Raw genomic sequence first — 26,326 nt, 5'->3', positions numbered from 1 at the left:
TAAACAAAACTTTTTTGTGGATAATCAAGCTATATACAACATATGCAGGAGGATGAGGAGGATGAAAATCAGGGAACGAGATTAAAAGAGGATATGACAAGAGGTAAACAAAAACCCGCGGGATCAAGAGGGCAAGAGAAGGAATCATGGGGGCGTATACATATACAAAAAAGGGGGGAGAGAAAAGAGAGAGAGAGAGAGGATGAATATACTACAAATGCCTACGAAGCTTTGCCATGTGCGTATGTTCGATATGGTACTTTAGACCATTCAAGTTTTTATAACGTTTCCTACACAATCCAAACGCACAATGATATGGCTTTTTGGCATGGTGCTCGGAATCGTTTTCCAGGTGATCGTTACAGTGACCATGAGCCTTATGATACTTTAAGCCATTGGCATTCTTGTATGCTTTTCCACAACCACGCACTTGGCACCTGTAGGGGCGTTCAGATGGGTCTATCAAAGTTTCATTTAGCTATTAAAGAACCTATATAGGTCATATCTTTGTGCTCACCTTCTGCACATGCATCTGCAGCAAGCAACGCATGGTTGACGCGCATGAGCCAGTCTAAATTGTTGTTGTTGCTAGGGTCAAGCCAAAGGGGTTGCTGTTGTGGAGACATGGGTGAAGTGGGTGTTCGAAGTTCATCCTCGCTCACACTACCACTACTGCTGCTGCTGCTGCTGCTCTCGATGTTGTTGTTGTTGTTGTTGTAGTCATTCACGAGATCCAAGTCATCTTGTTGTGACACAGGAGGAGGAGGAAATGCTGCTGCCGCAAAAAAGGTATTGATTGGATCAATCGTGGTTGTCAAATCATGGCTGTTGCATAGCATATCCAATGCAAGATTATCCAACATGGGAGGAGGAGGTGCACCATCCTGATTCGATGTTGTGGATGGAGGAGCAGCTGCAGCTGCCACCTCGATGGCTGTATTAGGTGTTGTTGTTGTCTCTTCCAACTCACTAGTACAGCATGCATGATGCTCTTCATAATGATGTAGCAAATCGTGCAGGTCCGGTAAATGTTGGCCACAACATACAAAGTCGCGACAAAACGAAGTTTCGAGCTCCTGCAAACGATCATCCACCGCAACACCGTCACCGACACAACCACTACTACTACTGCAACATGATGATGTCAATATACCCTGTCAATGTTGTATTCATGATCAGCTTTTTTCTTTTACCCCATCATCATTCCACCTGCTATCGTCATCCATTGTTGCTCCAAAACCGACATTTTTTTGTGTATTTCCTTTTACTTTGTTGACAGGTAAAAAAGTGGTGTGGGGGAGAGAGGAGGGAAGGGAAAAAAAAGAGGAAGATCATTTGATTGACGCGCTTGTGGTTGCTTAAATATACCGAGCCTATGAGGGTCTTTGTTTGCATCGACAGAAAAAAAAAAGTTTCCTCTCTTGGTCCTTTCCACCCCCACCCCAGTAGGCCTATTCCCCTGCCCTTCGTTTGTTGTCTCTGGTTGTGTGTCTCGCCCTTGTAACGGGGATGCTGCTGCTGAGGTTTGAGATTTCTCGATCCTTTGGGTATTATTGGTGTGACCTAGGTGCTCCGCTTTTTTGTGGTTGCCTAGGAGATGGAATAAAAAAATGTGCAACAGCAACAACAGCAGCTGTTGTGGTGGTGGTGGTGCGTGTGTGTGTCTCATGCAGTGGTTGTGTGCTTGATTGTTTGTGAATGGGTGGCTGGGCCTCAAGTAGCGGGTTCATGCAGGTAATTTCAGAGAGGGGGTTGACTTTTTCTTACTTACCACACGAAAACTGGACCTTTCATATGAGCTTGTTCCCATGCCTCACGCAACAAGGGAGAGAGAGAGGGATTAAGCAACCCATTTGACATTTATGATGCTCTCTCTCTCTCTCATGATGGCTGCATGCAAATGCAATGTGTTTGCATTAAGAAGCGTTTGCTGAAAAGATGGTATGATGCACATTGTTTGCTTTTTTGTCAGTGGTTGACACCCCAGAACACCTGCCATCCAATGAGTGGGCACGATGATGCTCCAAGAATGGTAATGTGTGCCTGCTGTATGTTGTTGAAACCCTTTTTGTTGTTGTTTTATGGTTTGAAACTGAAGCAGGCAGGCCCACTTTGATCATGTTTCCCCGTTGCTAAAAAGAAGGTGTGGTCTGTGTGCGTGTGTATGTCAAGAGTGTACCGTGAAATGATATCATTGGTATGTCGGCTACTACAACTCGACAATCGGGGATCATGGTGAGTGCCAAAACTTTAATGCGTGGTAGTTATCTATCATGGTTGGCGGGCGTGGGATAATTTTATAGTTGTTTGTCGACTGTGTCACACGAGGGGATCGCATCAATGGTTCAAAGAAGCTCAAATCATCACCGTGCGTGCGTGCGGAACTGGAATCCCAATCTTTGTCCTGGAAACATCTCGCAAATTCCAAAAGCAAAAGCCGCCCCCAGGCCTAGAATGATTCACCCCCATTCTCTTTCAAAAAACCAAATAATAGGTATATAGATGACACGTTTTGTAGATGGTCATAGTAGATGATGATGGCTATCTCTTATGAATAAAAAGGGACCCTAACTATGAATGCATGTGCAACATTGGCTGTGGGTTTCCCCACATTGTTACTAATGAATGTGTAGTGCTGTCATTGAAAGGGTAGGCATCTAAGCCACCGAGCGGTGTGAGATGTTATATTTATGGCGAGCAGGATCGGGTTCAACGCGTAGTTTCCTCGACTTTCTTCTTGCTTCTTGCTGCTATCCCATGTTCCGCCTTCCTGCTGCTGCTGCTGCTCGCCCTGTCTCGCGTTCAGCTACTGGTGTCCTTAAGCGTTTCTACTCCCACAAGGAGCTCAAGTTTGGTGTTGATGGCCGTGCTGCTCTTCTTCGTGGTGTTGATGTGCTTGCCAAGTCTGTTGCCGTAACTCTTGGTCCTAAGGGTCGCAATGTCCTTATTGAACAACCTTATGGTTCTCCCAAGATTACCAAGGATGGTGTCACTGTTGCCAAGTCTATCACTTTGGAAGACAAGTTTGAAAACTTGGGTGCTCGGTAAGTTTGTTGTGTCGGACCCTATGTTTGTTTACAATTGATATTAAAACAACCCCCTTCTTTTATAGTCTTGTTCAAGACGTTGCCAACAAGACCAACGAGATTGCTGGTGATGGTACCACCACTGCCACTGTTTTGGCTCGTGCCATCTTTACCGAAGGTGTCAAGAATGTTGCAGCTGGCTGTAACCCCATGGATCTTCGTCGTGGTGCTCAAGCTGCTGTCGATGCCGTTGTTGACTTTTTAAAGGAAAACAGCCGTGTCATCACCACCTCGAGTGAAATTGCTCAGGTATGTCAATAGTGAGCGGGTGGCGGGATGAAATCGTGGGAAAAGAGGTATATATGAAAATCTAATTTAATGCAATTATATATGATAGGTTGCTACCATCTCTGCTAACGGTGATAAGCATGTTGGTGGTATGATTGCTCAAGCTATGGAGCGTGTTGGCAAGGAAGGTGTGATCACTGTCAAGGCTGGCAAGACCATTGATGATGAGCTCGAAGTCACTGAAGGCATGCGTTTCGATCGTGGCTTCATCTCCCCTTACTTCATTACCGATACCAAGACTCAAAAGGTCGAATTTGAAAAGCCCTTGATCCTTTTGTCTGAAAAGAAGATCTCTCTTCTCCAAGACATTCTTCCTGCTCTTGAAAGCGCTGCTACTCAACGTCGTCCTCTTTTGATCATTGCTGAGGATGTTGATGGTGAGGCTCTTGCTGCTTGTATCCTTAACAAGCTTCGTGGCCAAATCCAAGTGGCTGCTGTCAAGGCTCCTGGTTTCGGTGACAACCGCAAGTCCATCCTTGGTGATATTGGTATCTTGACTCAATCCACCGTCTTTTCGGATGACCTTGATGTCAAGCTTGAGCGTGCTACTCCCGAACTCTTTGGTACTACTGGTTCCGTTACTATCACCAAGGAAGATACCATCATCCTTAATGGCTCTGGTTCCAAGGATATGATCAACCAACGTTGTGAACAAATCCGTGGTGCTATGAACGATGCCAGCACCTCCGAGTACGAAAAGGAAAAGCTTCAAGAACGTCTTGCTAAGCTCTCTGGTGGTGTTGCTGTCATTAAGGTCGGCGGTGCTTCTGAGGTTGAAGTCGGCGAGAAGAAGGATAGGTAAGTAGATGGGAGGAACAAAATCGGAATAAGCCGGGGTCATAATTTGACTCATCCATCATTCGTGTTATATAGATTTGATGATGCTCTTTGTGCCACCCGTGCTGCCGTCGAAGAAGGTATTGTTCCTGGTGGTGGTGTTGCCTTGCTTAAGGCTGCCAAGGCTCTTGACAATGTCAAGGCTGCCAACTTTGATCAACAACTTGGTGTCAACATCATTCGTCAAGCCATTCAACGCCCTTGCCGTACCATTGTTGACAATGCTGGTGGTGAAGGTTCTGTTGTTGCCGGTAAACTCCTTGAGGAACACGTTGACAAGTTCTCTTTCGGTTATGATGCTTCCTGCAACGAGTATGTCGACATGATCGAACGTGGTATTCTTGATCCCACCAAGGTTGTTCGTACTGCCCTTTTGGATGCTAGCGGTGTTGCTTCTTTGCTCACCACCACTGAGTGCATGATCACTGATGCTCCTGAACCTAAGGGTGCTGCTGGTGGCATGCCTGGTATGGGTGGCATGGGTGGTATGGGCGGTATGGGTATGGGCATGTAAACTTGACATTACCCAACAAGTCAAAGGCATCTTTTTTTTTACCTTTTCATCACCCATTACAACATTCGTCATGCAACATTCCAACATTTTTCTCTCCCTCTCTCTTTCTTGTATTAAACTGAACATATAAAAGTCGCCTTCAAGTAGAGCTTCATGATAATGATAAAAGAAAAGCAATTAAAGCTATTCCATGTACACATACAACATAAATCTCTTATGCATGAATTTTAAGGAGGAAAGAATTTCCGGTAGTCACCTGACAATAAACGCGTAAAAGGATCGACTCCTATGCTTTGATGCAAGATGATGCGCTAAGTTCACCTTGCTTTCTCTGTGGTCTGCTGGCTTTAGTGCTCTTTACCCCTGAGAAAATGTGGTACCGGGAATCGTAAGCCTATTAGATACGTAATGTATGCGGGTCCAATCCCGATGTTGCACAAGTCTAGTTGCTCTCGTTCTTTCTATTCACAAGGTTTGCAGAATATGACAACCTGTGCATCTCTTGTATATCAACGTAAGATGGGATAGATGATATAAGCAAAGCAACCAGCCACAGTAATAGCATCCTCTCCTTATAAACCAAAATAGGATGTACAAAGTAAACCACAAGGATGACGCATCCTCTCTCTCGGCGATGTTTGATGTTTACAGAAATAAAGCTTTAAGCCATGCAGGTGAAGAAGCATCATCGTATGAATACACATTATGCAACGTGAGAGAGGCATATTTATATAGATGACTTGGATTGGTTTAATAACAATGACAATGATGGTGGTGGTGTCATGATGTTCTTTCACTTTGAGTAGTAGTAGAAGATAGTTCTATTTCTTGTTTATCAGCATTTTGCTGTTGTACAACAATGCTGTGTGAGTGCGTGTGTGTGTATGTGTGGACGGACCCGCATCTCAGATCATGCATCGGGTTTTATCTCTGTGCGTCCAAAAGAACGATCATCGTTATTGCTATGTAAATACCCCCATTGGGTGGGGACGAAGAAGAGAACAAGCAATGATAGGATCCTATGTAATGCGTTATTGTTTTCTTTATACGCGATTCAAATAGGAGGAGAAATTAAGAGGGAGGGGGGAGGGGAGAGAGAATGAATGTATATTGGAACGAGAGACAAGAAGCGAATCCTACCCTAATGTTCGGTTGTGATAACCAACCAAGGAAAGTGGGTGGCGATGGATACGTTGTTGCTGACGGCGTCATTTGTAGAACAGGGGCTAGTTTATACATACATTAGAGGCACCAAGAGGGGAATCAGGGATCCATCAGCAAGGGGAAAGAGCCATGATGATCACGTATCATTACAGCCACTAGTAGCAAAGGATGAATGAGGTGAGGGGAAAAAAGAAAAAGTTGCATTGGAAACGCCTCAACTATCATCATCATCATCATCATCATCATCATCATGACAAGAAGAGCTAAATTTACGAGACCCGCGTGGGTAATGATGACCTGCTGCTGTTGCAGCAAACTTGTCTTTTACTCGCATACCCGCTACTTTTTCTCTCTTCCACTCTCTTCTTCCACTCTCTCTCTTCTCTCACGCTTCAGTCCATTGGTGGTCTCGACATTGGTCATTTCACCTCTCTTGTTCTACTGATTCGTACTTTTTCCTTTCTCCTTCCATCTCACACACTTGCGATTCCTTGGGGGTTGTACACGTACACACACGCACATACACACATACACACATACACACTCACACACACACACACTCTCTCTCTATCTCGCTCGTCGTTATCATTGTCAACATGCTCGTGACCGAAACGTTTCATGGATACATTGAGACCACGCAAGATGTATTACTTATATTTGAAGGATGTCGTCGAGGATTACTTCCAAGGATATGCAGACGGCTGCAGGAGAAGGAGCGTAAAATGGTACAATCTGGATCTGTTTTTGTATTTGACGAGCGCGAATCAGGCAAGCAAGCAAGCAAACAAAAAAGATGAGATCCATCATGATGATGACGATATTAATCATCATCATTCATTCATTCATTCATTAGGTATCAAGCGATGGACGGATGGTCTTGTATGGAGCCCTTCAAGAATTCTCGGCAACTTTTTAATTTATCGTGAGCTTGATAAACGCGCTAGTGGCAGCAGTGGCAAACGAGGATCCATCTCAGCATCGAATAGCAGCAACAGCAATGGCAATGATGCACGACAACGTAGCTTTAGTGCTGATCATGGTACAACATCATCCACGGTGGCTGCAGCTGGTGGTGTAATGTCAATTGACCGTAATCGAGAACGACAACTGGTGGGAAGTCTTTCGGATTCATACAAGTTCCGTAAAGATGGCCTTATCAAAAAGACAATGTCGATCGTTGTGAATGGTGTTTCGCAGCATTTGATATCCTATTATCATCCACAAGATGTCCTCAACAATCGACTTCGCACTCCTTCCTCTGTACCTGAACTTGCAAGTTTGGAAATCTCTCCCGAATTACTCGTCAGGCAGAACTTTAGAATCCCACCCATGATTGAACCTACTTTTGATCATCCTGGAGAAGCCACAGCCGCAGGCGCTATCCCTATGCCAGATGGCAGTAATGGTGCAGCAGCAGCAGCAAGTAATGGTGGTACTGGAACAGTGGCAGCAGCAGCAGCAGCGGCAGCAGCAATGTCCGCATTTGGTGGTAAGTAGTCATTTCTGAGACACTTTTGCATGTTCATGTGGCTCATTCTTTCCTATCTATGCTTTTGTATTAGATCGTCGTACTCCACATCCTCCTCCTTTACGTAGCATGTCGATGGGATCATTAAGAGGACATGATCACTATACCAATGGCAACCTTGCATCACCCAACGCCATGTTCAACTATCAGCAACAACGCATGAGCATAGATGAGGAAGGGGCAACAACAACAACAACACAACAACGGGAATCTCCACCGACAACGATCGGGCCATATGGGACTCAGCCAATGATGTATGGAGCAGCAGCCTATACCACATCCGCCATCCCATCCCCTTCCTCACCTGACACACCATTAGTGTCTCCTGCACGACCCTCCTTTCATCATCATCATCATCAACAACAATATCAGCGCCATTACTCATTTTCATCCACACAATCGACACTCTCCAGGGTTGATCCAAGGGGATACGACATGTTATCGTACGCACCAGCAGCAGATCGTCAACAAGGCGATCATCCACAGCATCGATCATCGATTCACTATCAGCAGCAGCAGCAACAACAACAAGGTTCAATGACATCGATGATGTCTGCTGCTGAAGTGGGGTTCTATAATGGACAACAATTACAGGAACAACAAAATGGAGTATCGGATGAGCATGGATCGGATCATAGCAAAGGTGCAAACATTGGGCAACTGTTGAATCCTGTGCATCCTCTGAATAACACAACAACAGCATCAACTTCTTCAACCGCTACAGCTCCTCATCCTCCTCATCAACCTGAATCACCACACCCTTCACATAACCATGAGCAGCAGCAGCAGCAGCAATTGTTACATCAACAACAACAACAGCCTTCAACCTCATACGCTGGTTACAATCCTACTTCATTAGTATCAGCTGTAACAACCACATCCTCATCCGCTTCGTCATCCATATCGACACCTTCCTCATCCATTATCTCCACCCATCGTTATGATAATGGCAAGCCTGTTACTGCTGCTGCTGCTGCTGCTACTACTACTACTGCTTCAAGCACTAACGAGAGACAACAACAACAACAACAACAACAACTCAATGGCGATGATAATGATAACATGCATGCAGCCGGCAGCGGTAGTGGAGGAGGTGGTGGTGGTAGCAGTGGTGGATTTAGTAATGGTGTCGGTTTCTATCGCGACGGGATGTTGACCAACACGTACAATGCGATGCATTATGCTCCCCCACCTTTCCAAAATGGGCTTGTCAACCCCTTCACAGGCCATCATGAGGATTGCAACGTAGATCAAGATTTAACGGACCCATTGATGTTAAAGTAGTCTTTTCCCGTACCCCATTCTTTTAATCCCTGAAAAAGAAAAACATCGCACACACACACACACACGTACACACACGCACACGCACTTTTTCCCTCCTTCCCTCCCTCCAAAACGCATGTCTATAGTTTGCTCACTTTTTCGTTTGCTTTGTTTGTTGATTTTCCCTCTGTATACAACTCTATTTCCTGTGTCTTTTATCTTTATACATTGCTCATGAGTGTTTACAACGTTGTGTGTCTCACGCTGGCTGTGCATATAGAAAAGGAGGGGGTAGGGTGCATATACTTGCTTCAAATGCTGGTTACACGTGCATATTTAAATCTTCTCAAATTCCACATTGGCCAATCATGTGTTTGTCAACAACTGCATGATCATGTCGCATGTGGTGCGATGCATGATCAGGTGCACATACTCGCCCGATTTAGTAAATGGCGTCAATCGAGGCTGTCGACGACAAAGAGCCTTGCTTTGTATACAAAGTGTGGGAGAGATTCACAACAATGACCATGTAATAGGAATTGAACATACCACAACAACGTATGCATAGCAGCAATTTGCCTGGAGTTGAGTCTTTCAAAGGTCGAGCCCCTCCACCTGCTTCTTCAATAATAATGATCCATCATCATTCAAATAGATGAAAGCCACTACTACTAGCTAACAAGACATGTCATTGAATGAACGACGATGATGCGTGGCTTGATTTTGCGAGGCACACCATGTAAAAAAAAAGTGGTTTTATCACGTGAATCGGCGTGCGTGATTGGGAAAAGGAAAAAAGGGATCTAAAACGCCATAACCACTAATCACATTCATGCACGAGGGGGTGTTGTTGAAATGTGTCCAGTCCTGCATAAGATGTTGTAGCCCCGAGGCATCGGTGCTTTAAGCATACTGCAGCTAAGCTGCTACCATGTACCTTCATGCGGCAATTGACTTTTAAAAAACCTGGGATCATGAACAAGTTTTTTCATGGTGCACCCATCCATAGCTAGTATAGGTCAATCATTCATTCGGGCGGGAAACCAATCATATCTTCGGACCCTATGGCGTTCATTGTCTAGTGCATTATGACTGGAGGTGAGCTATAAAAGTCTACCTGTCAACAACAACAACAACAACAAAAAGCGTCAATCATGAAAGCCATTGCATCACTACTGGCTGGTGGTGGTTACCTATCAAAAGATCATGTTGCTGTGGTTGCTATACACCTGTCAATAGCTGGTTTATTACGTAAATGTTCCTCTTTTTCTTTTTTTGATCCGACGACTCCTCTATGTCATAAAAGCAAATGCACCGTGTAGTTCCCAGGCGACGGGCGGTTAAATGGGGGTTTAATCATAACCAAGCAACTGCAAGCGATCGAGCACCGACTAAGCTGTGTCTTTTTATAGTCTTATCCCGCTTTTTCCTCCACGATTACTTATATCTTCCCGCTTTTCTTTGTTATCTTATCTCTCTTTTCTTTCTTATTAAGGCTCTCGTCGTATGCAAGCAGCCTACATCGACAACCCGCCTCCGCGTTACATTGACCAGGCGAGAGCTTTTGGCCAACACTTTGGTGGTCATGTTCGATCTTACTTTGGAGGAATGCTGCCAATCATGACATGGCTGCCCCATTACAACGTCAATTGGCTTATCAGCGATCTCATTTGTGCTATCACGGTGGGAACGGTTGTGGTGCCTCAGTCTATGGCTTATGGTATGTATCGTCAAGGTGGGGGGGGGTTGTTGCTATCGACGACTCCTCTATGTCATAAAAGCAAATGCACCGTGTAGTTCCCAGGCGACAGGCGGTTAAATGGGGTTTAATCATAACCAAGCAACTGCAAGCGATCGAGCACCGACTAAGCTGTGTCTTTTTATAGTCTTATCCGCTTTTTCCTCCACGATTACTTATATCTTCCCGCTTTTCTTTTGTTATCTTATCTCTCTTTTCTTTCTATTAAGGCTCTCGTCGTATGCAAGCAGCCTACATCGACAACCCGCCTCCGCGTTACATTGACCAGGCGAGAGCTTTTGGCCAACACTTTGGTGGTCATGTTCGATCTTACTTTGGAGGGTCTGCCAATCATGACATGGCTGCCCCCAGGCTCACAGCGTCAATTGGCTTATCAGCGATCTCATTATTGTGTGTGTGTGCTATCAGGTGGGAAACGGTTGTGGTGCCTCAGTCTATGGCTTATGGTATGTATCGTCAAGGGGGGGGTTGTTGCTATGGGTGTGTGGGTGGGTGGGAACTATGCATGTATGCATGTCACCTTCCTTGACAGGCTTCAGCTGACCTCTACTTTTGCAATCTCTTTTGTTAATTGTATGTGACACAAAAAAGCCAAAATTGCAGAACTACCACCACAATATGGCCTATATTCTAGCTTTGTGGGAGTCGTTATCTACCCATTTCTTGGCACATCAAAAGACGTTAGTCTCGGTAAGTGTGTGGCTATCTCTCTTTTTTTCTCAGCTAATAGGGACGCACTTATTAACGTGGGAGATGATGATACATAGGCACCTCTGCCATCATGTCCTTGCTTGTGGGGCAGATTTGGGTTAGCATCAAGTCGATGCCAGAGTTTGAATCAGGTGTATGGACACAACATCAATATGCAGTAACCATGGCCCTCTTTGCTGGTATCGTCGCTCTTGGATTATCGATTTTACGTCTCGGCATTCTATTCGACTTTATATGTGAACCCGCCATTGCAGGATTCATGGCAGGCAGCGGCTTGACCATTGTCATTAACCAATTCTCCAAAATCTTCGGCGTCCCCAATATCAATACCAGCGAAGCACCCTATCTCGTCTTTGGTAAAACATTGATTCATCTCAACGAGAGCGGTGTGGATGCAGCATTTGGTATCCTTTCACTCGTGTGGCTCTACGGCATCCGATATCTATCACAATACTTGTCACATCGATATCCACAATACGCTCGGGTGATCTTTTATTTCAATATTTCACGCAGTGTCATCCTCATTGTATTCACAACCTTTTTATCGTGGCTCATTATTCATTTCGGATATGGCGACGCTGATGATACCCCCTTTGCCATTCTTGGAGCTGTACCCTCCGGCTTTCAAATGATGGGCGTTCCCAAAGTCGATCGTTCTTTGCTAGCTACCATTGCAACCAACATTCCTAGCGTCGTCACTTTGTTGATCATGGAACATTGTGCTATTGCCACTATTCTAGGCAAGGCATCCGACTATCGGAGTAAGTGTGGGATTTTGTTGTCAAGGACAATGTCTTTTATCTTTTTACTTATACCTACATCTTTCTATTAGTCAATGTGAACCAAGAGATCATGGCTAATGGATTGGCCAATATTTTCGGCTCCTTCTTTTCTTCATACCCTGTTACTGGCAGCTTTTCCCGTTCGGCCGTCTCCTCCAAATCAGGTGCCAAAACGCCCATGTTGAATGTGGTCGTCGCTATTATTGTGGTGCTAGCATTATACGTGTTCACGCCGGCATTCCAGTACATCATCACAGCAAGTTTGGCAGCTGTCATCATTCATGCGGTCACTGATTTGATTGTGGGACCTTCGGTTTGGTACAAGTATTGGCGTTTACATCCATCCGAGCTTATCATTTTTGCCGCTGCGTACATCATTTCTTTGTTTACACGTCTCGATATCAGTGTCTACGTGCCTGTGGCGTTATCATTGATCGTTCAACTATATCGATCAGCACGACCCAGCTATGCTATCATGGGCAAATTGATACCACCATCATCATCAACAACAACAACCCAAGAGCCATTCTTTTGCTCATTTTCTCATCCCACCATGGGCCAACATGTACAACCTATTGGTCAAGGAGTGGTCTGCTTCCAACCTCATGACAACCTTGTATTCGAGAATGCAAAATACGTATTCGGCAAATTACTCGAAATTGTCGAAAACCAAAGCGAGGTATTGAAGGCAGTGATCCTTGATTTGTCAAGCGTACATCAAATGGATTATACGGCTATGGAGGAACTCAAATCAGTGGCCATTGCTGCATTACGCCATAGCAACAGCCAACATGTGCGATGGTATTTTGTTGTCAATGATTCGTTGGCCGTTCGCAAGTGCCTCTTGGTGGCAGGATTTGGTACACAGCGACCTAAACGGGGTGGTCTATTTCATTCGGATTGGAGTGATCGATCTGGCAGTAAACTCGTATTGCAACACCATGTGGATGAAAAAGAGCAACCTCCTACGGCTTCCAACAACAACAACAACAATCAACGTCGCGAGTCAAAGCAACATGGTGAAATCATTATGATGGAACGTTATGGTGCAGCAGCAGCAGAAGCACCCTCCCTGGACGATAGCGTTGGCATGGATACCGCATCGACCGGTCATTTCCAAGGAAGATACGTGTCTCCAGAGGATCACGTGGATTGGGATACCATTCAATGCATCCGTGATGTGTATCCTTACTTTTTTCCTTCTCTGCAAGTGGCTGCCATGGCTGCTGTTGAAGCCCCTCTACCTGACGATATCCTAGATGTACCCTCACCATCACCATCATCATCCACAAATGCAGCCGCGACAACACCATCCGATAATGACGTGACCAAAGCGGTGTAGTAATTGTACATAGGCTCTCTCTTTTGAACATCCCTCTCTCTCACACACGCTTGGATGTTATATATATTGTATTACTTCCCTTACTATTTAGTATTCTCTCTCTCTCTTGATCGTTTTATATTGCTGGCATCCCACACACAATGTTCTCATTCATTAAGCACTTTTTTGTTTGTACACGAAGATATATATATAGATATACACTTTTTTTTGATTGATTGGAAAACAACACAAAGAAACCTTTCTAGTAATCATCACCCTTGGACAAAATCTATAAAGTCATGGATTGTTAGTGACATGTTTGGTGGAAACACAAAAGACGGATAACAACGTACCTCCTTGCATGTTGGTCTGAGCAAAATGGTATGCTCAAGTTGTGCAGTGTAACAGCCCTTGGTGTCAACGAGGGGAGGATATTCAGTGACAACACCAGCGGAAACCAAGTTTCGCAAGCCCATGAGATACTTTTGTTCACCAATGCGATCAAGGTATCGACGGCAGAATGGCAATGTACCAAAGCTCTTGTTGATAGTAGCAAGCAACGACTTTGCACGAGGAAGTCTAATGAATGAACGAGAGCCCATATGAGTCGAGGTCTCTTTACCATAATCCACTTCGTTTTTACCTGAGAGGGACAAAGCCAACATCAGCATTTCGGGCATAATGCGAACATTCACCATCCTCAACCACATAGCCACGACCCGTCTACAACGTTGATGATGAGACGAACTATCCACTGATATAAAAGATTGCGCCTACTACTACTACTTACCGAACAGAAAGTCTCAATAGCAATTTGCTCGCCTTCCTATAAATGGCCAACACTCCTTTATCAATACCAAAAGTCTTTTTTTTGGGATCCATCCATTTTACCTCAAGCTTGGTCTCGTCACCGGAATTGCGAATGATGGGTACAGACTTGCCAGCATGGATCTTGTAAGGTTCGATGGTGTGGCCGTTCAAGTTGCGAATGGGCTTGATATCATAGGTCTTACCATCCAATTCGATTTCATAAGAGTCATACACTTCATGGACAGCGGCACCAATATCACAGAGGCGAACGTCAATACCAGCTTCCTTGATACCTGCATAGGTAGCTTCCTTGGCAGCTTCCACCAACTTGTCGAATTTGGGATTAAAGTTCATGGTGAAGGCTGAATCAATGATGCGACCTATATCATGTGGTGTCAGAGAGAGATGTATGCATCCATCCCTCCTTCTCTTTTTACTTACCCTTGACATGTACACCAAAATCAACCTTCATGACATCATCGTAAGAAAGGACCGTCTTGTCACCGGCATTGGGAGTATAATGAGCAGCACAATGGTTGAGAGAAACACCCGTAGGGAAACCAATACCAGCCTCAAGACCATTCTCATCGACCACAGCACGAGTACCATTTTCAATCAATTCAGCAATCTCAATCATGCTCATACCAGGCTTGATGGCTTTTTGAGCATAGGCACGCACCTATGTATTCCTTGTCATCAATAACATCGTCCCCACGTACTACGTGATCAGCTCTATTTTACCTGACGGTGGACCTCAGCAGCCTTGCGCATATCATTGTAATCATCCTCGGAGGCACGTTCAGCAGCACGCTTCTCTTCACTGGTGGTACGCCACAAATTGCTATCACCGTGCGTGGGTAAAAATGATACATCATCATTGTAGCATGCATGAACTACTACTTACTCGTCACGGTACTCGTGAGTCTCACCTTCAGGATACACATGGCTCGTAAAGATGGATGCAACAGGTACAGTGGGTGGTTCAGTTTGCGTCTTTGGAGACTTTTTCTTTTTCTTGTTCTTCTTTTTCTTTTTAGCTGATATACAAAGATAAAGATATAAGTGGATGGTGTCCATTGTGTATATGTTCCTTTGTCGTTCTTACAGGGAGCACTGCTACCGTTGCCTTGTTCATTATCACCCTCCTTTGCTTCATTTTCCTTGTTCTCGTTATTGGCGGTGGTGCTATTCACAGGCTTGTCTTCTACCTTGGCTATACATGCATAAGTGGTTGAAAGGAATTCAAAGGTTGGCAAGCTGAATGGAGAACTCAAAGACCCCATGTCCCAATGTTGGCATTCACATACTGTTTTCATTGTTGGTAGTAGCTGCATTAGCAGTCGTCTCCTTTACTTCGTTCGCCATGTCAAGTGTACGTGTGTTTTAGAAGGGAGAAAGAGGGATAAAGGGAATCCTGCTGCTGTGAAAATATTTTTACTCTTTCGGGAATTCGACTTTTTTTTTTGCATGTTCATCAAAGCACTGCCCCGTACATCCGCGCGTGCGTATACACGCATTGTAGTAGCCTTAAATAAAAAGTGAACGACTATCTTTTGGGATATTTACAAATCACATCAAAACCCCCACATGGTGGGAGGGGGAGAGAGAAAAAAAGGGATCACAATGAGAACATAAAAAAAAAGACGGGATATGGATGGAATAAGTAATGGGAGAGGTTTGGGAAAAAGGAGGAACAAGTAGTAGAGTTGGGTATATCATGAATGATGGTGACGACGGCTATGATTACTGTTGTTGTTGTTGTTGTTGTTGTTGTTGTTACCAAGGAAACTATCATTACTACTGCTGCTTGTACTGCTTGCAGAGACATTGTCTTCGGTATCAGTGCCACTATCATAACGAGCGGCGGCGGCTAATGCAGGAGGAATCATGGCTGGAGAACGTGGAAAAGTTGAATACTCGGGTGGTGGATATTGTGGATATCTTGTTCCATTGCCATTGCGTGGAATATCAATTTGGATTAAAGGTTGTTCATCATCGTCATCATCATCATCGTCTTCATCCGAATCATACGAAGATGGATGTCGATACGTTGCCCGAGTCGATGAAGTTGCTGCTGTTGTACCACGTTCCAATAATAAGGACCCAGCTTCTAATCCATACGCAGGTGGAGGTGCCAATGTACCATGCATAGGAGCCAACCCCCACTTTTTGACATTGGCTTCAACAAAAACAAAACCTACCGTTTGATTCAGTATCATAATCCCTCCCAATCATATCATCATTACTTACCCATTTGACCCAAGTTGACATGGACTTGGCACGGGCCATTCGCTCCGATAGTCGGAAAGAGATTCCAGCGTAATCCGGTGCATGCATCTTCAAGTCGTCGACCATTACGCGTGAAGAAAACGGTGCCTGATCGATGTCTGTATCCAACACCCACTACATCTCCTTCTTGAAACGTGGCTCCATAGGGCTTGCCATAGAATGGATTGTTGAAATGCTTATGTCCAGTATTGCTAAAGTAGGCCACGGAGTGTTTATTCCATCCTAGTCCATATATGATGAGCCATTGTTGTTGATCTTGATCAATGGGGTGACATTTACCAGGTAATCTGAAATGAGGATATGGTTTTGTAGCCACGCCGACAGAGATGGTAGTATTTGGAGGCTTTTCATACATCTTTGCCTATTGAATGATGATAAGTGAGCTGTGACCTACCTACCTACATACATAATAGCTTGTTGAACAACATACCTCCCAATAATAGACATCCTGATTTCTCGGCAAAGGCAGGTTGGTTTGTACACATGACTCGCCATTAAAGAACTGGATCTCAGTACGTGCTGATACGAAGCTATTGGATTCCATATCCCATTCAAACTCGAATGCTGAAACGCCCTTTTCTTGTATGGAGACGAATTGTGAGAGCGTAATGTCGGTGGGTATACTGTCAGGAGGATATCGTTGTTGGAATACTATGTAACGTGATGACCCCATTGAGACCGAGATCTTGTTGCATGCCCCCCCATTCTTCTCTCTTCTTTTATACCTTTTGCTTGTTCATAACTAATTCTAGCATCCTCTGATAAACTTGCCAATAGCGCTGGTGTTTCTTCAATTTCGCTAATGCATTCAGGGTCGTGGGTGCTGCCAAGAAACAATCGATCCCCACCTGCTTTGGTGAAGCATAGTAGGATTACAATGACAAGAAAAAAGACGACGATGCCGACAAGGAATATCCACGTGTAATTGTCCATAGCCAGTCTCGGACGTCGTTTTAGTATGCCACAGTAAAAGAGTGTTGTAGTAGTCGACAGTGGTGGTTAAATGGTCTCCTGCAAGAAAAACAAGTGCCGATAGGATATATTGACCCATTGCATGTTTCTGCTGGTAGCACATTTGGAACGGCTGAAAGCGCGGAGCTTCATGTTTTTACCTTTTGTGTGATACACGGTTACTGCAGCTAGTACAACCTTGCTACAAAATAAAATGACCCTGGTGAAATGGCCTAGTATAATAGTATCATGTTGGTGGGAGTGTGTGTGTGTGTGTGAGCAAAGGGATCGTTTACCACCTATCGCCTGGGTACATATGAAGAGCTTAATTTAAGTAAGGCAGCTGCATGGCAAAATATTATCCCATCAGCGAAAACAGCAACTCGGGTTGGATTAGAAATAAGATGTGTTCACAATCATTCTTTAGTTTCCATCATCCTTTGCATGAACAAACGTCAAAAAGCGTCATTGATAAAAATGGGGAATGATCTGTATTAATGAAGACTATGCAAAAAAGGGGTTTTACGACTGACGCTTGACATAGCTATAAAAGTCATTCCAACAAAGATTAGATGTTGTAAGACACCTCTCTTTTCCATTTTAGCTTACCGGGATACGTTGTCAAATAAGCGTTGAAACTCTGGCGCCGCATGAATAAACTTGTGTTGCCAAAATCCAGGGACACTGAGCAATTCGATAAAGGTAGCAAGCAATCCCCATGGGTGAGGACGATTCACAATGAGTCTTTCCAGTAACACCCTATGTAATACACATGTTAACATGCATTGTCCATATACCATGTCAAGCAAAGCAACCCACCTTGTAATATTTTCCTTGATGGATTCAGCCTTTTGCGTAAAGAGTAGCAGCAATACAGCTCTGAAAAAGTACGTGTGGCTGTTGGGGTATCGTAAATGATCCGTCATGGCACTGAGTAAAATGTAGCGGCCTAAGAAAAGATGGTATTAGTATGCTACGTCATGTATATGGAAATAGGGTACTTACCTTCAGCTGTCATGTGTTCGAGGAGGTAGCTGTAAAGGCGAGTGGCAGGGTTATTTTCCAAAGCCATCGTTGCAGTCAATGCAGCACCCTTGGATCCAATATAAAGAACAAGTGCCCCAAGTCGATGGCTATGATACTGATGTGATTCATCTTCATTACCCTCAGTGGATTGCTGTATGTACTCGAGAGCCTTTGTGAAGAAAGAAGGTTGTGTTTCGGTCTCCGTATCATCGCTCATGTACTCGTCTGCCAAGGCCATGATATCGACATCATCATCATCATCATCATCACCAGATCGCAAAGATGCTGTGTAGCTGAGGGACATGGCGGGTGTTTCATTGAACTCGGCCAAATTATCCAAAGACATATCAGGCACGGAAGGATCGGGAAGACGCATGCTGGGTGGGAATGCACTGAGCACCAAGTTGCGTATTTGAACACAATCGTGTGGGATCACGGATACCAAGGACATGTAGTGATGTGAAAGGAACTCTGGGAAATCATGCAAGATGACCACCAAGGTGCGCAAAGTGCCCCTGTAAAAGATCTGTGATGATTGCAATGCGAGTCCACCTTGCTGAATAAGCTCACCCAGGAACTCCAAAAGAGCAACAATCAACTTTTCACATAGCTTCCATCTTTCAGCATCGTGTCCTGCAAGTAGCTCCGATAAAATCACGCGATGGGATATGATCTGCAACCACGAAAATGCAAAGCCTGGAAGTAAGGATGGGCGGATCGTGTACAATACCTCACTAGGGATGGGGAAAATGGTCAGCCAATGAGAAATCAAAAGCAAACATGTAAACTTTTACCTAAAGGGCACAATGGCATTGATATCAACAGTAGCCTTGCTAACTTCGATAAATGTAGACAAGAGCAAGCGTAAAAAGGGTCGCTGATCAAAATTGTTCTCCTGTGCTTGGTGATGGCTGGCAAGCATGAGGACAATGACGGACAATGCATCATACAGGAACTTGCTTCGGTTGTCATCCTTGCTATTGTCTGGTTCTCGAGCAATGGTCATAAATGCGAAAAGTCGTGCGACCGAATCAGTGGAATCTTTGATGCGATATTGGTTGGGAGAGGTTGGCGATGAAAAAGACAAATATTGTTGAACAGCTGTTTGGATGCACATTCGTAAAAAGATATGCTGTTGGTCATCCGATTTGCAAACATCCTTGATAATCTAAAGAAAAAGTCCATCCATCATGTTAGATGATGCTATTCTATCACGCAAAGAAAGACTTACCTTTGTTGCTAGCTTATTCAAGAGGCTGTCCTTGCACATGGGATGAATGCATAAACGTGTCCATTGAGCCAAAAGCATTCGCATCTCAAGATAACTTCCTTCCACAGTCACTGTATGAGATAGCATTGCCTTGTATTCGTCTTCGATCTCATTGATGAATGCCATCACACTATACGAACATATTAGCCATAGCCCTCTAAGCCAACACCATTTTTGATTACTTACGATTCAGGTGCTTCAGCGCTCTTGACTAAATCCTGAAGGGCTGCTACTGTCAATACATGGTCCTCGAGAACGGATACATCGCTCTTGGAAAGCAAACAAAGTCGCATGAGGGAAACCGCATAATCCAGTATGCCATCCGCCTTGGCGCGAATCAACTTTGACAATTGTACGTCGTGTTCTTCGAGGGGAATAAGCTCGTACGAGATCAGCATGTAGGTAACATCCGCATTGTATTTACGCTAAAACGATGATTTGATTAGCATCCGATTCCATCACTCACTGTATAAAAAAAGATACACATACCTCATCATCGGCGTAAAGGAACCAGGATACGGCTTCTTTGGCTAACTCGGGATAAAGCTCAAAGATGGCTTGCAAGAAGGCTGTGTATGTTTCCAAAGCAAAGGCGGTGCTACTCTGATAGAGCATCAACATGACCTTCTCGGCAAACGTTTGCAACGCATTGGGCGCCATTGGGTTCGATTTTATGAATACAAGGAACTGCCGCATGTATTGGTAGATCTCATGTTGTGGGGGTAGTGCTTTGAAGCTGCCAATGTCGTTGTTGGATGGTTGTCGAATATAGTGATCAAGGTCATTTAGCATAGACTAAAGTACATCCTTCAGTAAACTAAGTCCTTATCATTGCTAGGTGATTAGAATTACCTGAATCTTGGATACTACAGCACTGCTGTCATTGATTTGTTCTGGAGCAGCAGGGGCTGGGAGACCAGGTGCAGCCGAGACATTAGGATAAACACCATATGGATAACCTATGCCTTTTCGTCAATGCCGATTCCACAATATGAATACAAATGGGAGACTTACTTGATGGTGGTGGCATACTATTGGGTGGCATCTGTGCCTCGATGGGTGGAGTAGGTAGATGATCAAAGGTCTCATAGAATTGCATCTATATTCAAGACGTTGAGGAAAAACCTGCATCAAGTTCAAAAGATCATCCTTTACCTGCTCATAGGACACGTTGCCAGTGGGCTTCAAAAAGTCGGGCAATTGGATATTGTGTGGAGATCCTTGAAGGCTGAGCATATCGAAATAGGGGCTGTGTGGATTCTATTGTTTGTGTGTGTGTTGTCAATAAAAGGACGCCCCCACTGCATATTTTGGATATACCTCTTTGTGCATTCTTCGACTGGCATAGGAGGGTGCCATGATGCGTTCAATGTCGTTAATAGAACGTAGCTGCGCTTGTTTTTCAACAAAAGCTTCAATCAGGTCAATGTTGTCGAGGATGATCGAGCTTCCAATCTCTTCGCCGATTGTCTAAAAACAACTCAAATCAGTAACAAGAGGAGGAGGATATGATGTCTATTCCTTACCTCTGGCAAATTAGCTTGTGCAACTTGCATACGGATCGTTTCAATGATGGTGTTACACAAAGGCTCTTTGCATGTTGCTACAGCCAATCGAGCACTTAATGTGGATGACATTGTGTGAGCTGCTCTCTTGAGTTTCATTTCATCAGCGTCGGTGGCAAAATCCTTCAACACCAAATTCCTTGTAGAGGCACTAGCAATGTTCGCCGCTGTCATCACGGCTGATGGAACCACCTATATGCATGATCACGTGTGAGTTGGATCATTTGCATAAAGCAATGGCTTGCATGTATACTAACCTTGTGAATGGCTTCGGTCATGGCACGAAAAACGCACATTTTCATCACTGGACTTTGGTCAAATGCCTGCAATATCGCTTGACTGAATTGGAGCTTGGATAATAGTGCCGACACGTCGACATCAAACGCATGCTCATTGCCTAAATGTCACCCAAGGTTAGCCAAGTGCACATTTGGAATTGGAATGGAGATTGGGCAAGTACCTGAAGGCCATCGCATGGTGTCTTCTTCTTCAATATCAGTGAAGCGGTCGGGTAGGTTGGGTCGTTTCAAATGTTGATCTTGTTGCTGTTGTTGTTGTAGAGACTGAGACATGTTATCCAATGCTGCGGTTGCCTGTGCTGGTAGTTGTGATTGTGGGGTTGATGCTGTTACTGCTGCTGCTGCTGCTGATGTTGATGCCATAGTCCTTTGTCTTCTTTCCAATAAAGACGTGGGTTCAATTTCTATATTCATAATGCATCACATGTATGAGTCAATAAGAACTATAAAAAGGGTCGATCCATTGCTTACCATTCAAATCAAGATCCAATGCCTTGTACAAGATCTCAATCTCAAACTTGAGCTTCAAACTCAAGTTTTCTTGCCAGTAGAGTTCAGCGAGTAGCTTGAGAATACCCATCAGCCAAGGGTTGGGAGGCTTAAATATCTTGCTATTGCATGCTTCTTGTAGCACTCGACACGTAAGAGGGATTGCCACAATGAGTCGTTTTTGATCATAGCATTCGAGCAATAAGTCCTATCATTTGCCATAAGTCAACAGCCATATATAAAAAAGATATGATGTGCGTTTACCTTGAATGATAAGTCCTTGTGACGAATGGGTTTGTTCTTCACCAACGTCATCTTTCCCAACCATGATCCAAGTGTTTTGAGCGTATCACGATCTCGCTGTGATGCATCAGTCGACTTTGAATGTAAAAGGATCTGGATGTTTCTGTATGTTTCCTCGATCATTGCGTCCGTTAATCCAGAGTTGTCGATTCGTGTCAAGAGGGTTGAATACAAGTCATGGTTGTTCTTTTCAACGCTCACTCGTCGTACAATCAAATAATGGCTAAACCATTTCCACCTTGTCTCATCCAATAATGGTTCAATTTGCTGTAGCTTGTCGTCCATATTGCTGAGAGTAAGGTTGTTGATGGCAAATGCAATCTTTTCTTGAACATCTTCTGGTGGGATATCATATGAATTGGATGCCTCGAGTAACTTTGTCAATTGAGCAGATGTCGCATTCGCCCTATCGTCATCACTTGGTGCTGGTGATGATGCATTGGCGCCTCGAGGTGTCGATGATGCGGTGTGTAAGAGCCTTTCGTCATTGTCATTCACGGTATTGGAAAGACGATTGATTGCTGCATCGATGCTTTCAACGATAGATGGGTATTCTTTGAGACCTGGAATCTTGGAAAGTAACATGGTGTATTGTGGCCATTCAGACAATCGATCCAAGAATTGAGCAAGTGCAAACACACCAAATTGAAACATTTTCGATCCAACAGGGCTGTTGACAGCATCCAAGATATGTTTCAATGCAAGTCGTAAAAGCGTGTACGTGATCAAGTGATGATGAATCAATAAACCAAAAAGTTTGCCGGTCACTCGAAGCTCGTCATCAGGATACTGGTTGAAAAATCGCACCTCATCAAGCTATACATGTAACAATCAGCATCTTCTCCTATGATGAAAATAGTATCCACACGTACCAGTGTATGTACAGTGCATGAAAAGAACTCGGATTGATTTTGATCTTGCGAATCGTGGCAATTGTGCAATACAGCAACAAACTTTTCAGCACTCAATTCACCCGAATAAAGACGAACAAAGTAACGCTTCACCATAAGCTCGATCTCGGCGGCTGATTGATTTTGATCTAGGCCATTGGTATCGGGTGCCATTCCAGGCGTGCTCACTCTAGCCATCGATGGGCTTGTTGTATGTTCAGTGGCACCAGCATGTAACTGAGAATAGAGCTGCATAATTTTCCAAAGCTTTTCAGACTCTTGAGCGGGAAGTTGTCTAAGAATGTGTGTTACACAATGATGAGTTACCCAAGTTCTCGGGTCCTGTAGTCGACAATCATTTACCTTTCACCCAATACTCGGAAAAAGATACGCAATACATCGATAGAAAGAGGCAATGTTGGTACATTCGCATTGGGTCTTGAATACTTTGCCACTTCCTCCGAGCACTTTTTCTCAAGGAAATCAATGCACATGATCGAAAAAGCAAGGCCATCTGCTGTTGCCACTCTCTCGGAAAGCCATTTCTCCATATTAAGATGTTGTCTTCTTGCAGCAAGAGAAGCCAAGTCGAGAACGAACATGGGTGCATCGACGCGAAGAATATGTACCAAAATCTACTCCGCTTGATGAGTATCTAATACCCCCCCTATTCTTTCAAATCCATCATACCTTTGTCTCTTGTGCAACATCCAATATCCGTGGAAGTGTTGTGGGGTCCTTTGCGTACATGTCAAGAAGTCCTTCCACCATCAAGTTGGGTTGTACACGCATCAGCAAGGTGATCACAAGTGCCGAATTAGCATGACCAATGAGGAAGATGTTCAATAGCTTCAGCAACAAGGTACGCTGAAGATCATTCTTGATAGGCTAAAGGGATTATTGTTATGCGTTAGTCATCATGCTATTGATTATGTGTTCTCTCTCATTGATACATTACCTGCAATTGTGCCAATCCAAGTAACAACAATTCTGGATATTGTACTGTGAGGCGTTCCATAAGAAAGCGTACATCATCTCCAACCGAAGTATCCGCTAAGCTGATGATAGCGCTGATCATTTCCAAGCAGTTGAGTTGGAATGCGGCAAGTTGCATGGCTGCAGGTCGCATCGCTGTATTCAAGGCCATGATATGAACAGGTCGAATGACGCTCGTAATACCAGGATGATTGGCGAGATCAAATAAATCGGGAGGGCTGCATAACATTTGATATAAAACACTGAGTTGGCCACGAACGTTTTGCCATTGCAAAAAGAATACTTGAAGCGGAAACTCTTCTGGTGTTGGATTATGCTATATACGCGTATACATAACAAGTCAGCATCCCATCTCATCCCTTTTCCCTTCTCTATTTTTACCTTTTGACTAGCATTCCACGTATCCACAATCATCTTCAATCCCGTAAGATTATACAATGTAAATTCAGGATGATCCAATTTGCAAAGCACCGTTGTCCAGTTGATCGATGGATCCTTTTCGATACATTACATACACGTGTCAATCATCATTATCCACGTCATATTGCCCACCTCCCCCCTCACTTTGCTTACCTGTTGCCTGATCGCTTCTACAAAGTTGTCTACTTGCCAAGTTCGTTGTCCATCAGCACTGGGTTCAAGGTCTGAATGCGTCCGGACCATCACGGCGAGTACTCTTGCAATAGCATCTTCGTTCCTGACATCGACAATATCCATGACCTGCATAGCATTTTCGACTGTACTGGTGGCTGCATAACCGGCTTTTAAGAACGCTTTGCTTAGAGTAAAGAGGTCTGTTGAAGTTGACATTGCTGATGAAACCAAGAAAAGTTGCACAGGGAAATGTCGAGAAGAGAGTAACGGGTGTTTAAACCTATTCGCCTGTTTTAGTCGCGAGAGCGTAGAGTAGCGCAAAACTTGTTGCTTCCTTACAGTTTAAGCTTTTGTTGTTGTTGTTTTTGTCTATTCGCTCAATAAAAGGCGAGTTGCTTCCAGGCAATTGTTAAATGGGGGAGAATCCAAAACGAAAGGACAGATGAGCTCGTTTCTACAAGTGTAAGGGGTGCCGATAAAAGTGTAGTGGGGAGAGAGAACACATACACAGCTAGCTTACATTTGGTCCTACCACGCGGCTCGTGACTTGAATCAAAGCTATTCCATCACCACCACCACCGTCATCTTTTGAGTTGATCGATGCTGCAATGGTATCAATTAGATACACAAGTGATGCCCCTCTACAGGGATCATTGGCATTCATAACACCACCACCATCAATAATGCAAAACAACCATCGCTTTGTTTTCATTCAAGGTCTTTATTTGGCACACAGGCAGTAGTACAATGATGCTGGAATGAAACAATGAAGACTCACTCATTGTGCTATTCAACGATGATACTTGTATGGAAGTCTTATATTATAAATGCCCCGCGAGGAAACAATCGAGCGTATGTCAAGGAGTGGTGATGCATCGAATAGGGTCCAACAAGGAGGTTATTTGAGTACCAATCTGTCAAAGAAGAAGGTTGCCATGCACCGGTCGTCTATATTTTGGCATAGGGATTGACATGAACATCGATGAGATCGTATTACGTTGACGCCCGAGAGCCTTTTAAAAATCATGATCCTTTGTGGACAATAAAGATGAAAGAAACTTGATGCATCAAGAGACACTTTGAAATGTAGAAGGCTATAATCCATGTCTATACATTGCCGAGGAATAAATTGCTGTCACTGACCTGTATCATCTACAACAATCACATGATTGCCTCAGCTTTGGGTCGCATCATCTTTTTCTGATTTCCTTTCTTATGAGGACACGTTGGCCCACTCACTTCACCACCTTTCCTATAATAGTGATGTCGAGTCTCGACACAATCAATTAGCATCAAACAGCTCCATCACGTTTAAATTAGAGATAAAACATGCAGGTACAGGCTTCTCGTGATCTTTACAATGATGCATGGATGCTTTACGAGAATGTTCGACCAGCATGTCCAAGAGCATCTTGTGTGAAAGTTTCAGGTTCGAGAGGAGCAATCTCGATATCAAGGATTGATGTACAGTGTTCATGCATTTATACAAGAAGAGGTGTCCGACCTATTTAATTTCCACTCCTTCCCTCTTCCTCCCATTCTCAACTGTTACCGCATTCAAGTATACAACTACCACCTACAAACATTTCCT

General features: G+C 44.1%; 7 protein-coding genes across 7 annotated transcripts; 3 read left to right on the top strand and 4 right to left on the bottom strand.

Moving 5' to 3' along the window:
• Positions 1-211: 211 nt before the first annotated feature.
• Positions 212-1,246, bottom strand: O0I10_001079 (uncharacterized protein; the record flags this gene model as incomplete). Its single annotated transcript, XM_058481177.1, has 3 exons — positions 212-459; positions 518-1,128; positions 1,194-1,246. The coding sequence occupies 3 exons, from the start codon at positions 1,244-1,246 to the stop codon at positions 212-214; spliced, it is 912 nt and encodes a 303-aa protein (XP_058347815.1).
• Positions 1,247-2,757: 1,511 nt separating this feature from the next.
• O0I10_001078 (heat shock protein 60) lies at positions 2,758-4,725 on the top strand (the record flags this gene model as incomplete). The annotated part of the gene is made up of 4 exons (XM_058481176.1): positions 2,758-3,044; positions 3,113-3,335; positions 3,424-4,172; positions 4,248-4,725. The coding sequence occupies 4 exons, from the start codon at positions 2,758-2,760 to the stop codon at positions 4,723-4,725; spliced, it is 1,737 nt and encodes a 578-aa protein (XP_058347814.1).
• Positions 4,726-6,485: 1,760 nt separating this feature from the next.
• O0I10_001077 (uncharacterized protein) lies at positions 6,486-8,701 on the top strand (the record flags this gene model as incomplete). Its single annotated transcript, XM_058481175.1, has 3 exons — positions 6,486-6,657; positions 6,743-7,378; positions 7,452-8,701. The coding sequence occupies 3 exons, from the start codon at positions 6,486-6,488 to the stop codon at positions 8,699-8,701; spliced, it is 2,058 nt and encodes a 685-aa protein (XP_058347813.1).
• Positions 8,702-10,186: 1,485 nt separating this feature from the next.
• Positions 10,187-13,274, top strand: O0I10_001076 (uncharacterized protein; the record flags this gene model as incomplete). Its single annotated transcript, XM_058481174.1, has 4 exons — positions 10,187-10,400; positions 11,031-11,129; positions 11,207-11,911; positions 11,983-13,274. 4 exons carry the CDS (start codon positions 10,187-10,189, stop codon positions 13,272-13,274), a joined length of 2,310 nt encoding a protein of 769 aa, XP_058347812.1.
• A 241-nt stretch (positions 13,275-13,515) lies between these two features.
• Positions 13,516-15,428, bottom strand: O0I10_001075 (methionine aminopeptidase, type II; the record flags this gene model as incomplete). Its single annotated transcript, XM_058481173.1, has 10 exons — positions 13,516-13,542; positions 13,607-13,832; positions 13,897-13,976; positions 14,044-14,079; positions 14,145-14,443; positions 14,505-14,742; positions 14,805-14,904; positions 14,968-15,100; positions 15,169-15,276; positions 15,371-15,428. The coding sequence occupies 10 exons, from the start codon at positions 15,426-15,428 to the stop codon at positions 13,516-13,518; spliced, it is 1,305 nt and encodes a 434-aa protein (XP_058347811.1).
• A 350-nt stretch (positions 15,429-15,778) lies between these two features.
• On the bottom strand, positions 15,779-17,285 carry O0I10_001074 (uncharacterized protein; the record flags this gene model as incomplete). Its single annotated transcript, XM_058481172.1, has 5 exons — positions 15,779-16,260; positions 16,314-16,574; positions 16,632-16,713; positions 16,783-17,003; positions 17,078-17,285. 5 exons carry the CDS (start codon positions 17,283-17,285, stop codon positions 15,779-15,781), a joined length of 1,254 nt encoding a protein of 417 aa, XP_058347810.1.
• Positions 17,286-17,908: 623 nt separating this feature from the next.
• O0I10_001073 (uncharacterized protein) lies at positions 17,909-24,951 on the bottom strand (the record flags this gene model as incomplete). Its single annotated transcript, XM_058481171.1, has 22 exons — positions 17,909-18,062; positions 18,123-18,252; positions 18,309-19,063; positions 19,124-19,497; positions 19,561-19,729; positions 19,786-20,024; positions 20,089-20,394; positions 20,452-20,558; positions 20,614-20,698; positions 20,755-20,859; positions 20,920-21,069; positions 21,126-21,356; positions 21,422-21,561; positions 21,625-21,867; positions 21,935-22,160; positions 22,217-23,071; positions 23,128-23,440; positions 23,509-23,780; positions 23,836-24,033; positions 24,104-24,457; positions 24,523-24,636; positions 24,715-24,951. 22 exons carry the CDS (start codon positions 24,949-24,951, stop codon positions 17,909-17,911), a joined length of 5,757 nt encoding a protein of 1,918 aa, XP_058347809.1.
• Between the last annotated feature and the right edge of the window lie 1,375 nt (positions 24,952-26,326).

The sequence above is a fragment of the Lichtheimia ornata genome (genome assembly GCF_029851405.1).
Source record: "Lichtheimia ornata isolate CBS 291.66 chromosome Unknown scaffold00003, whole genome shotgun sequence".
Lineage (NCBI taxonomy): Eukaryota > Fungi > Mucoromycota > Mucoromycetes > Mucorales > Lichtheimiaceae > Lichtheimia > Lichtheimia ornata.
Note: the sequence above shows the minus strand (reverse complement) of the source record. Positions and strands in the feature narration are given on the sequence as shown.